Source organism: Hydra vulgaris, chromosome 03 (genome assembly GCF_038396675.1).
Source record: "Hydra vulgaris chromosome 03, alternate assembly HydraT2T_AEP".
NCBI classification, from domain to species: Eukaryota; Metazoa; Cnidaria; class Hydrozoa; order Anthoathecata; family Hydridae; genus Hydra; species Hydra vulgaris.
In genome coordinates, this window is record NC_088922.1 from 51,776,826 (window position 1) to 51,790,961 (window position 14,136).

Sequence of the window (14,136 nt, forward strand, 5' to 3'; positions counted from 1 at the left end):
AAATTATAAAAAAGTGATACTTTTAAAATTAAACTAAATTGAATATGAATTTTTGAAAAGTTATTTTAAAAGTTCAAATAAAAAATAATTTATTACGTCCTTTCCACCATTTTACACCTGGCACAAAATTCAGAATAAAACTAATTTTTCTTACTTAAAGTACAAATATGATGGTGCACCATATAGTAATTATCGTGACGTCTTAATATATTTACTTAATAATTATATAGTCATGTAAAATAATGAGTAAATCAAGAGAAAAATTATTTAAATTTTATGTAGAGCTTTATTAAGGTGGTAGTATTCTTTAAGAGGAAAAAAATTTAAAACTTGATATTTTTTAGGAACATTTATGTTTTTCTGAAGTGTTAAATTATTTCAAAAAATAACAAAATTAATTTTTTTTTAGCCCTTTGCTTGGTAATTATGCGCATAAATTAACAAAATTTAAACAAAAAAATTGACCTTTTTTTAACAAGAATATGTAGGGAACCGTTCATGTTTTACAAACCAAACTTTATAAGTAGTTTTACATATGTTCAAAAAATGTGCTGAATTAAAAATTATATAATAAACAACATTTAATTACTTTAAAATCGTTAAATTCTATCAATAAAAAGAAAAAAGTATAAGTACAGCTTGCTAAAATTCAAAATTTAATACTTTAACATAAATAAATTGATTTTCAATAATAATTGCTGAAAATTGGAAAAAATTTCATTGAGCGGTTATGCCTTGTTAAAAAATGCACAAAAAGTTAATCGCAAGAAAAACGCAATTAAAAAAAAATACTAAAAGTACATTAAGTTTTTTACACAATAAAAACCACCGCTACTGTATGCAATATCTTCTGCTTTATAATGTTGGTCAATAAAACCTTTCTAAGGAACAATTAGTAAGCACAAAAAAAAACTATAAAAATTAGACATGTATTTTTCAAGATATTGCAAGAAATATATCTCTAAGGCCCGTTGCTAAGGCGGTTTATGATACAGTACCTAATCTATTCAGGCCTTTTAACTTATTTTTTTTTTAACTTTTTTTTTATTATTATAAGAGTAAACATAATAAATGAATGAAAATTGTAAAAATTTAAATTTTGAAAAAAAAAAAATTTCAGCCGGTTTTTCGGGGTACTACGACCTTAAGGTGTTCTAACATATTTTTTATGTTTTATTTGTAATTTCAAATTTAAAACAGCGCATTAAAAACAGGTTGATTTATAATTAGTATATTTAATTCAATAAAGCGATGCTTAGCATGAAAAACAATGCTTAAAATTCGACGCTGAAAATATTAAGAATATAAAACAGTATCGGACAAAACGAGTACAACCAAATAATGCTAATTTAGTTTCTTTATATAAAAGTGCTGCATTTTTTCAATTTAGAGAAACAATTATGTAACTGTTTAGAGACAAAGTTCTTCAAGTTTTATTCATCACAAAGTTCATTATTTGAACACGAAAATTAATAAATTAATCAAAAGTATTAAAAAAAGTTGATTTCCTTCTGGACAAAACAAGTGCAACTTGACAAAATGTTGACCAAGCTGTATATCGCTACCAATATTTTGTGGCGAATCCTTTGTTGTCGATCACAGCCTTGCATCTTCGAGGCATAGATTCGATCAGGTGATCAATGAAACTTTGTGGAATCGCTGCCCAGGCCTTTTGAATTTGTTTAAACAGTTGATCCTTATTACGAATACCTTCACGATTAATTCTGCGGTTGACAATCTCCCACAGGTTCTCGATAGGGTTGAGATCCGGAGATTGAGGCGGCCAATCCATCACCGATAGGTGGTGAAACTACTGCTTGACTACTTTTGCAGTGTGTTTCGGAACGTTGTCTTGCTGAAAAACCCATTTTATTGGCATATTCCATTCAGCATGAGGTAACGTAACATCTTTCAGGATATTTTTATACATGAAACGGTCCATTATTCCATTGTTTCGATGTATTGGACCTAGACCGTTAGCAGAAAAACACCCCCAGACCATTACATTGCCTCCACCATGCTTCACGGTCTTATGGCAGTAACGTAAATTGAGGCCTTTTCCGGCCGGTCGATGTACACGGAAAATGCCATCGCTTCCAATGATGTTGAACTTCGATTCATAACTGAACAGGACAGTTCGCCATTTCTGCACATTCCAGTCAGTTTGAGATGTAGCAAACAGGAGTCTTTTCTTCTGGTTTTTTAGTGAAATCAGCGGTTTCTTTGCAGGGCGTCGAGAAAACAATCCGGCTTCAACAGCACGTCGTCTGATTGTTCGGTCCGATACAGGCAGCTCTAATTGTATCTCGACTGTACAGGCAGCTCTAATTGTATCTCGACTTTTGTATCTCGACTGATGATATCCAGGGATCCTTCTTGACGGATCTGACGATCATAGAATCCTCTCTAGAAGTGGGGGAACGCAGTCTTCCACCTTTGTTATCTGCTGCCAACTTCCCCGTAGAACGATATTTGGAACATAGTCTTGGTACGGTCCATTTTTTCACGCGATATTTATTACAAATACTTTTTTGTGACATCCACTTACGTAATCGCCAATAATTTTCTTTCTTAGTTCCAATCCAAGACTGTCGGCAGCCATTTTTGCACTTGAAGTCATAAAAATAATAAAAATAAATAATCACGCTTCTCAAGGCTTACCGTGTTACATTTACCTTGTGATGATACAATAATGCTCTGTGGAACACAACGTCTTGGTTGGATGTGGACTGTATTGATGTAATGAAACACTTGTTGTATTTCACTTCTTGTATTGATGTTCTTCGATAAAACACTTTGATAAAACTCACTTCGATAAACTGTCTTGATAATACTGACTGATTGACTTCCATATACTGACTGAATTACATGTCGATTTACATGTCTCTTATATAGTAAAATGAACCTGTGTGAACCTGTTCTGGAAGATTCTAGATGCTTCTTTTCGATGCTTCTGGAAGCTTCCGGATGCGTCTGGATGCTTCTGAATGTTTCTGGATATTTTTGGACGCTACTGGATGCATCCAGATGCTTCTTCTGGAAACTTCTGCATGCTTCTGGAAACTTCTGGATACTTCGTTTAATTATTAAAAAACTTCCGTGACGTTGACACGGACTAGACTTAAGAAAATGAGATAAACCAAAAAAGTTGCACTTGTTTTGTCCGCTGCAAAATGGCACTTGTCAACGAAAATCTGCCAGTGTGCTGTCACCTGTCAGCTGATTGTTCATGCCATGCTATGACTCCAGACTCCTGAACTGTTTGGTGTGGTAGTATAGTTCGTTTTGTTTTTAAGACATGTAAAATTAGGAACACTTTTTAGCATTGTTCGATATTGGTTGCAAATGTTTTGTCCAATACTATATATATATATATATATATATAAAGAAGAAGAAGCACTAAATCAGGTTTGGGCACAGAAATATATATAATTTGATATAGTTATAATAAAACTAAACCATGATATTAAAACATAAGATCTTAATAGTTATAACTAGAAAGAAACTTAGTACTCTGGTGCTTCAAAAACGCCTGGTATAACACCATACTGAACTCTCTCACGAGAGCTTAGTTCTATCCATACCAGTTTATAGATATTGAAATTCAATTTATTTAAAAAACTATTACAAAAACTAGAAATAATCAGCTGGATAGACTAAATGACGGTTTTCTTAACTACCAATGTTATTATTTATGAAGATAAATTTTATTTGGATCTCAAATTTCAGTTTACAACTATATGTCTAAATTACAGTAGTTTTAAGCAAAAAACACATAAAAATCACTATTTTTTAATGAAATACATATATATTTACGACATTAGTCATCAGAAGGTATATGTTGTAAACTGGAATCTTAGATATACACATTATGAACCCATGTGTGAACTTTTAGACTATAAGATGCATTATGGATCGAGTCTATCCATGAGTTTGATAGTACCGTCAACCGGGGTGACTTCGGACAATTTTCGAAGAAAATATTAAACTGTTTCATTAAAATCAATACAAAATGGAAATATTTTTGTGGAACGTACCACTGTAATTATATAGAACATGAAGAAATTTTGGCTTCCAGGTTTCCAATATTTTATTAGCACTAAAAAACGGTCTGAAAATCAAAAAATCAAAATCGGAAAATTGGGTGACTCCGGACACTTGAAGCTTAAGATTTTAAAAGTTAAAATTTCAACAACAAGAATTTTAAAATGAATGTATAACTATGTAAAAAAGCTGCTTAATTAAAAAAAATTTTATTTCAAATAACAAAACAAAAAGCAACAACTATTGATAAACTATTTCAAATGTACATATAGTTACTGATACAACTATAATGATTAATTAACTACAATGAAGAATGAATTGCTAATCTTTCTCATTTTGTTTAAGTTATTGACAACTGTAAAAGTAAATCATATTAAAATCATTGTCTTTTAAAAAATTCAAAAAATAGTTATAGTTTTGGGCATACAATGCAATCAGTCGACATGGCATTTTCCAAACACATTGAATGATACCAACGACCACAACGTTCACAACCACACCAATCAATTAAAACTTCCTCTTCTTCTTCACTAATTTCAACGCTTTCGTCATTATTTTCTTTTCCACAGATGAAACAAAGATCAGTTTCAATATCTTCAACTACATTTAAAACTCCCCAGATGCAATGTTCAACTTATTGCCCCTTGGTTTTTTTGTTTCATATGCACCACGATGAGACATTAGCAAAGTTGTAACCGAATCGTTTAAAATGGATGCTGTTGATGCACCAGGTTCCTTGTATTCAGGAATTCTTTTTAAAACCTTTATACGGTTTATTGGATATAGCCCGCATGTAATAAAGCCAGAAACCAAATTTTGACACACTGTCTCTTGCAACTTAATTGATAAACTTTTTAATAGAGCTGGAAAATGTTCTTTGGGAAAACATCCAGTTTTTCTGCTTTGTTTTCTCCACTCATATAGTACATGTTTCCAACAACGCTTCATTGGACCAAAGACAGATACATCTAATGGCTGCATTAAATGTGTGGCATTTGGTGGCAACATAGCGAAGTAAACATTATGCTCCTTAGCAAGTTTAATAACATCTAGATTAAAATGAGAGGCCAAGTTATCTCCTAAAAGAAGCTTGGGTCCATTTAAATGTTGAACGTTTGGCAAGAAGCATGTTTCAAACCACTTGGCAAATGTCTCCATATCAAACCAACCTGATTTTGTGCAACTGTATATTGTTCCCTGTGGCCCTCCTGTTACCCAACCTTTATAAACGTTCGATGCTTTATAAACTACCATAGGTGGTTGTAGTACTCCTGAAGCAGAGCCACACCACATAAGAGATATTGACGTTTTACTATGTTCTTGAACATTTTCCACACGTCGTCTTCCTCTTCGAACTAAAACAAACTTTTTTCCAGGATCATCTGAGAGGTTTGTCTCATCGAAGTTAAATACGTTTGAAGGTTGAATATCACCAAGAGATTCATAAGTTTTTTCAAATTCATCAAAAAAATTACTTATCATTTCTACTCCTAACTTTGATCGTGATTGTTTAATGTTAGAAGCATTTCTGCCAGAAATATTGTTTCGTTTCATAAAAGAATTTAACCAGTCATTTCCAGGTATCTGCAAATTGAAACTATTTAACCCATTACGATTTTTGAGGAAATTAAAAGCCATTATTCTGACTTCTAATCTTCCAATAGGAAAACCCCAATCGGCAACAGCTTCTAGCATTTGAGCAATGAGTACCTCATCGGCTTTGCTTATAATTGTCTGGCCTCCAAACTTCTTTAAAGTGGGTTTTCTAATGTGATCATGCAATGTTGATTTTTTGACTTTGTGCTTATCAGCAGCTTTCCGAATACTCATGCCTTTACTGTGATCTTCTATAGCTTTTTTTATATCTTCTTTAGAGCTTGTTCCATACAACACTTTTAAGTTTAGTTTACGTTTGTAGTTTCGCGCCATTGCTAAAAGAAACTGAAGTAGAATAATAAGTAATGCTCTGTCCGGAGTCACCCTGCAGTCCGAAGTCACCCCGGTTGACGGTAGGTTACTTTATCGGTAAAAAGATGATTTAGAAACCATTTTGAATTTTTATTTAGAAAAAATTTATTTACGTGGCGCGTAAAAATAAAATAAACTGTTTTCGTTACATCCGTATCCAAAAATCTCGTAAACGTGGGAGAAAATCAATCCAAAGTGGGAAGAAATTGTGGGAGAAGTGGAAGAAAATCAATCAAAAAAATCGCCGTTGAAGCGAAAATTCCTAAAATTAGTTAAAAATTGAGTATTTATTTTTTCATGAAAAGCTACTATTCCAATTTTCAATTTAATAATCAATCTAAAGATATGCAAGTCAATACATTAAATTAAAAATAATAATATAAAAAGTTTCAAAAACAAAAGTATTCTAAAAACAACACAAATATAGTGTTAATACGTTATAGTTTGCAATGAATATAAGTTCCTTTTTTTACTTTGATCCTATAGCGTTATCTCCTAACTTACATAACTTATTAAAGAGTAATGATAACCAACGTGTTATAAATATTGTATCTTTAGAATTAATTCTGTTTTGGTTAGAAAATAGACCACTATTAAATTTATTTCTAAAGAGTTTAATTTGGACGACAAAAAATAACTTTTTTACTTTTACAAGGAACCCCACATCATTAATATTTTTTGAGTTGAACATTTTTGCTTATGTCATTTTGTAACTAAACTATTCACCTCTTGTATGGTTGCTTTTGGTAAGCTATAGAAGCATCTAATATGACAAAAGAACAATTTTTGTCAAAATGGAGCGGGTTAGCATTCTTGATCCTAATGCGTATATGCACCTTTGATCCTATGATCAAAGGTGCATACAGACACAAAATGTTTAACCAATAAAGTAACATGTACAATAAGTCATATCGTTTTTAAATATACTTTTTTCTTCCAAAATATAGCCTTAAAATGAAGATTTTATACTATTTTATACTTTTTTTTTGTCCTTCTAATACTTTTATATTATATATATCTGTGTGTGTTTGTTAATAAAGAAGATCCTAATAAGTAAAAATCGTTATAAATGTTTATCCAAAAATTAGGAAAATAGCAAAACTATATAAATATGTATAATTTTTTTACATTGAAAAATGGTGTATCATAAAAAAAGAATAACCAATAGACCACCTAGAGAAAAAGTTAATGAAAATGAAATGCAAGCAGCTATTAATGCAGTTCTTAACGGTGGTACAGTTTATCATGTCTCTAAAAAGAGGGGAATCAATTTAATGACACTTAAGAGATATGTAAGGAAATGTCAATTAAATTCAAATACAGTCTGCAAACCTAACTTCATTACCATGCAAATCTTTACTAATGAAGAAGAAACATCTTTATTAGACTATCTTTTAAGGGCTTCAAAACTTCACTAAGGTTTGTCAACCAAAACAAAACAAAAACTTGTCTATGAGTTTGCAATGACTCTTTCTAAGCGCATTCCTAAATCGTGAAAAAGTTTACAAATTGCTGGGAAACAGTAGCCTTGTGGTTTTATGTTACAAAGGAATAAGTTATTTTTACAAAATCCAGAAGCTACGACACGAAGTATGACACGAGCAACTGCTTTTAATCGTTATGCAGTCAGAGAATTTTTCACCAATCTAAAAGATGTTCGTCTGCGACACAAGTTTCAGCCACAAAATATATATAATGTTGATGAGACAGGTCTCACAACTGTTGAAAAACCAGTTAAAGTAATTGCTGAAAAAGGAGATAAACAAGTTGGAAGGATAACTTCAGAAGAAAGAGGAACATTGGTAACAGTTTGTTGTGCAGTTAATGCTATATGAAACTCAATCCCTCCATTTTTAATTTTTTAAAGAGTTAATTTCAAAGGAAGTATGATAAATGGTGACCACCTGAATGTGTTGGGGTTGCAAACCCATCTGGTTGTATAAATGTTGCAACGTTTTTAGAGTGGACGAAACATTTTATTTAAAATGTGAAATGTTCACTAGTTAGTCCAGTGCTTTAACTTCTTGACAACCATGAGAAACATGTTTTAATTGTGTGTTTAGATTTAGATAAAAAAAAATGGCATAACTATGCTGTCCCTTCCACCACATTGTAGTCACAAGCTGCAGCCATTAGATTGGTCAATTTATGGGCCACTGAAACGTTATTACAATGCAGCCTGTAATGATTGGGTAGTATCTAATCCAAGACTGATGAACATATATGATATAGCTGCAGTTGTAAGGAAAGCTTCTCCACAAGCTTTTACTTTGTCTAACATTTCTGCAGGATTTGCTGTAGCAGGAATTAAACCCTTTAATCCTAACATATTTTCTGATAATGAGTTTTTGGCTTCATATTCCAGACCTTTTTGATCTAGTTTCTGCTATTGTTCATGTCCCAGATTTTAATCAATAATTGATGTCAAGTCTGTCATCAGGTTCAGCTTGTAGTGTATTGCCTTAACAGTCTATATATGACCCTGTAAGTCAACTATCCAGTGTTTCTATTAATATCTCTCATCAAGCAAGTCAAGAAAAATTTGGGCCATTTCTGAAAGTTTGATCAAGGAAGTTCATTAAAGGACGTAAGCGTCAGCATACCCGAATACTCACAGATACTTATGTTCGAAATGAACTAAATAGGCTTCAGGAAATGAAAAAAGTCTCAGTCAAAAAAGAAAAAACATGAAACATAAAATAAGATCTTCATGACAAGGAAAAGAAGACTTGATCTTGAAAGTAATAAAAAAAAACGTTGAGCGTCAGTAAAAAATAACATTTTTTTTCATTGATTTTTTCTTATTTTAAGAAAGATAAATTTGTTGTAAAATTAATAATAACTTTATTGGTATTTATTATAAACATAGTTTTGACAACTTAAAAATAATTCTTTCACATTTATGATATAAATTTGATCTCGTATCAAGTATACACACTCTTTTAGAGTAGATATATACTTAATAAATAGAATAGATAAATACTTGAGTATCGTCAGCAAAAAGATTGAAGTTTAGTATACTAGATGATAAGTAAATATCGTTGATATAAATAATAAACAATAAAGGTCCTAGAATAGATTCCTGTGGAACTCCGCAGGTAATGTTTTCTAATTTAGTGTAGGTTTTGTCTGCGCTTTTATTATATGTCTGCGGTTTTATCATATTAAAAGCAAACCGAAGTTCATCAGGCGCTACCTCAAGCTCATCCATTACATAGTCATCCATTATATATTACACTTCTTTTAGATATGATTAAAAAAATTTATTTTCCTGGTATTATTTTTTTGTATTTTTCATAGAGTTTTTGTTTCTTCTTAGAAGATTTAATAAATCCTTTCGTAATCCATAGACTTGCTTGGTTTTGATTTCCTTCATCGAAAACGCTTTGTCGTACGCATTAAAGAACTCATTGTGAAAAAATTCATAGGCTTTATTTGTATATTTGCAATTATATATGCAGCTGATTTTTTTAAAAAAAAATATATGTATATTAGGGTTTAATAAAATCATATCGATCAAGTCCTTTCATGCAGACTTAAGTTTAAGGAAGAAGTTGAAATTGATAAAAAAAATTTATTTTATGCTAATTTCAAACATTAATAACTTATGCAAATATACATTAATAAAAAAATATTATTATTTCAAATTAAGCTCTATATTATAACACTTATTTTAAAAAAAAAATCTATACATATATGCATATTGTTATAAATTTATACACAAATGAAAAATGTTGTATTTTTGCTAGAAATTATTCATCGATTTTTAATCGCTCTTGGATACAGTTATTGACTTTCCCTTCAAGGAAAAATATGAAACCTAAATATTTTTGAATAGCCTGGATAATATTGTGCTTAAAAATAATAATTAAAAAAATTACTAACTTTTTTTTAAATTTTGACCAACAATCAAGTTTTTCAGACAACTGTGGAACGATTTAAATCAATTGGTTTAACGCTTCATTACTATTTTGAGTCATTAAAATTATATATTTTTTTAAGCACATCAATATTTCCAAGATTTTGATGACTTTTTTGATAATAACAATTTTGTTCTAGGAACTTTTATTGACTTATCAAAAGCATTCAATACTGTTGATCATGTTATATTACTTAAAAAATGGAAAAGTATGGCATAAAAAATGCTGCTTTGCAATGGTTTAAGAGCTTTTTTAAAAACAGACAGCGATCTTTTATTACGGTTAAAAATATTCATTCAAAATTGCTTAAAACTAAATGCGAAGTTCCCCAAGATTCCATTCTAGCTCCCTAAATCTATTCTAGCTATACATCAATAACCTTCTAAAAGTCTCAATCAAACTCGATGCCATAATGTTTGCAGATGATGCTAATTTATTTTATATATCTACTTCTATAACAAAACTCTTTGAAACTGCAAGTATTGAACTTGAAAAACCTAATACTTGGTTTAAATCTAACAAATTATCATTAAATACAGAAAAAACCAACAACATTCTATTCCATTCCAATCAAAGAAAAGAAATCTATACCAAATATATTACCATTTCTAAAGATAGAAAATAAAATTATCAAAAGAACCAAATCAACTAAATTTTTTGGGATACTTATTGATGAGAATGTTTCATGGAAATTCCACATAAATTTTTCAATATTAAAATAAGAAACAACATTTGTATGCTTTACAAATCTGGACCAATATTACCCCAAAAAAACCTAAAGCAACTTTATTTCTTTTTCATTCAAACCTGTTATACGTAGGGCAATATAGCATGGGCAAGTACCCATAAATCTAACCTAGTGGCACTCTATCGACATCAAAAACATGCTGCAAGAATAGTATTTAATAAAGATAAGTTTGCTCAAGCTGAACCTTTGCTAAAACTTCTTAATGCACTAAACGTCTATAAAATTAACATCTATCAAAATTTGTTGTTTATGCTTAAATATAAATTTCGAGTTCTCCCATCACATTTTGCAATAGAAATAGATATGATACTCGAGGAATAGAAAATTTTAATGTAGCAAATAAAAAACAAAACTATCACGTTATTTCGTATCGCGGCCCTTACCTCTACAACAAACTAATAACTAAAAAAAACACCTGGAAAATTAACTTCAAAGCAAAGTATATGTTAGAATATATTATTATATATTAAGTATAACAAGCCATGTAATTATATATTTATGTTTATCAAATACAGCTCTTTTCTCTTTTTGATTGTCTAATAGCTTTTTATATGCAACTCTAATGCCACCGTAAGACTGTTAAATTTTTTAATAAATTAAATATACAAAAATATCGCAACTAAAAGCGGTTTCTTGACAAGATCACATGGTTATCTGCAAGTTTTCCGCGTTCTTTTAACAGCGTTACTTTTTTATATTTATTATTTGTGCTAAATTTGTTATTTGCATTGAAAAAAGTTTCTATTATATGTACGATATTTTATTTTATACATTTTAAACGAATCAGTTTATATTTATGATCACGTATTTATAAAGTTTTAATAAGAGAGCAAAAAAAAAAAAAGTACCAATCGACACAATTCAGAAAAAAGTTATGCTTGGTTTCTGTTGCGTGTTTAAAACCTCTAAAAACAAAAAGAATAACACGTGCCAAGAATGGTTTTTATTCCGTGAAATTAACTATTACAATTTACCATAAACACTAGTTAAAACATTAATGGTTTCACCGTTACGAAGACGTAGTATTATATTATAATAAATTTTCGTTAGGAACCACTGACAAAAGCATGCGATATTTAAATTTGACTTTAAAACATCAAAAAACACGTGTCAAGTTTGCGTAAAACTGCCCGTAATATATACGTGTTTTTGGTTTACGCTTTGATCGGGACAAACTCGTATCTATACAAGTTTTAGTTTCAAAAAAGAAACTAGATGTGCCGGTTGGATATTTTGCATATGACGTGCACTGTTACGTTTTAAGTGGTTTTATATTAGATTTCAATGGTTAACGATTACAGTCATTTTTTGCTATACAGTATTTAGTTTGCGGTTTGTGAACGAATAAGTTGTGAATTAAATTGCAAACTCCTCCATGTTTTAGCAAAGTTTCTGAAATGACAAATTATAATTTTGGGTTTGAAAATTTGTGTTATTTTTCAGTATTTATATTTTGACACCACATCTCTGGCAAATAACATTAAAAATAATTTTAGTATTGATTTAAAAAGTTTTTAAATTTCTCTTCATTTTTGCATACTCCTAAAGTAAAGGACAAAAAAATGACAATATCAGTAGTTTGACTTTTAATAGTGATAAAGTTTTCCTTCTCAATAATAAAACGTAGATGCAAGAAAAATTTGGATTTTTTTAGTGTCTTTTTTTATCGACAGGGGCCATAAATTATTTGTGCATTTTTATGTCTTTTATCATAATTTAATTGCTAAGTAATTTGGTCATAAAACTTAACTTTGAATAGCGTAAATTGTTGGTTGTGGACGAGCAACAGTTTACACTGTTGAAAGTTATACTATTCAAACAATTTACACTATTCAAAGTTTAAGATATAAGTTAAATATGGAGAAAAACCTTTTTTCATCTTCATTTGTTGCTAAAAACCTTTAAGGTCCATAAGAACCTTATTTTACCATACTTGTGCATTTTTAGGGTTTTTTTTATCGTCATTAAACTACTTAGTAGTTTTTGTTCTAAAACTTTGTTTTAAATTGTGATAAAAAAAAATGCGTTTTTTTTGGCTGGAGGACTTATATTGTGAGTTTTTAGGCTAGATTATACCAAATAACTTATCTGTATATGGCTTATAGAGTTTAAATTTGTTATTAGAGTTCTGTTTTGTAAATTTTATATAAAAATATTTAGAAAAATAAAAGTGTTTTGATTTCTGCGACAAACTATGGCTTTTAAAAGAGCACAGCTGTATTACCCTGTTTATGGCATTAAATGTGAACGTCTTCTCGCAAACTTCCAACTGTATAGGAAGTCAAGTAGCACTATTCTTTTGTTAAATAAGAACTTCCTAGTTGTGCTTTGACATTCGATTGAAATCTGGCATTTCAGCTGTCACAAAGCTAAGAAAGCAGCAGAAAGTAGAAACTTTACAAAATAGGTTGAGAATGATTTTTAAAGGAAAATGTGAATCAAATGCTTCAACGTATCAATTGCTAAAATGAAAAGTTTTAATTTGTTTGAATTGAATCAATACAATAACATTGCAGCATGTCAGTGTATTAATTCAAGTAATTGCGGACGCCCGAGAAAATCAAAAGTGTCAGAATTTAAGCGTGAATTTTTAATGCATCAATAAAAATGATAGAAATATAGTTATTTGTCTTTTAGGAAAGCAATTAGGAAAAGCACCTAGAGACAAAAATACTATTTTATTTCCTTTAGCAAAAGCAGTCTGGAAGCATCAGCTAGTATCACTTCTGATAAAGATGTTGAAACTAACTCTGGTGATGAGGAGTTCATAAATGACACTCAGAGCAATGTCAACGATAATCAGTTATTAGATTTCTGTGAACGTGACAGATATGGTGTATCTGATAAAGCTGAAGCCGCTATCGCTACTGTCACATATTCAAATTACGGAATTATAAAAAAACATGACAGAAAAACTAAGTCGCCAAGCAAAGACGTTAAGCCAAGTTAAGACGCCAAAGACAACTACATTATAACATAAAGCACATAAAGACAACTACATTATCACACAAAGCAAAGTTAGTTTTGTGCTCAGTAGGCCCAAAATCAATTTTCTTTGATAGGCAAAAAGATAAAAGTCTGTGTGCATTAGCAACTAGCTGTAAAGACATAACCACCGAAGAACATATCTCATTATTAGAAGATCCTCTTTCCATTTTTCTTGTTCATGTTTCTCCATCAAGCGCATTATCGACAAATATGACGAAGCTATTATAGATTTTTTTAATGAAAACAAAACATTACTTGATAATGTGTTAGCGATTGGCGCTGACGGAGCTAACGTAAATACTGGTGTGATTAACGGTTTTAAGATTACTGGAACTGCATTTGGGATATTCAGTTCAATGGTTAGTGTGTATGTTCCATTTTAATAAACTACCATTGAGACATTTAGTATTACATTTAAACGACACTTCTTCTAGACCTACTGCGTTTTGACAACATGCAAAAATTTTC

At 30.4% G+C, this 14,136-nt stretch overlaps 1 protein-coding gene across 1 annotated transcript; it reads right to left on the reverse strand.

Moving 5' to 3' along the window:
• Nucleotides 1-4,650: 4,650 nt before the first annotated feature.
• On the reverse strand, nucleotides 4,651-5,973 carry LOC136078759 (jerky protein homolog-like). Its single transcript, XM_065794559.1, has one exon. The coding sequence runs from the start codon at nucleotides 5,971-5,973 to the stop codon at nucleotides 4,651-4,653; it is 1,323 nt and encodes a 440-aa protein (XP_065650631.1).
• Between the last annotated feature and the right edge of the window lie 8,163 nt (nucleotides 5,974-14,136).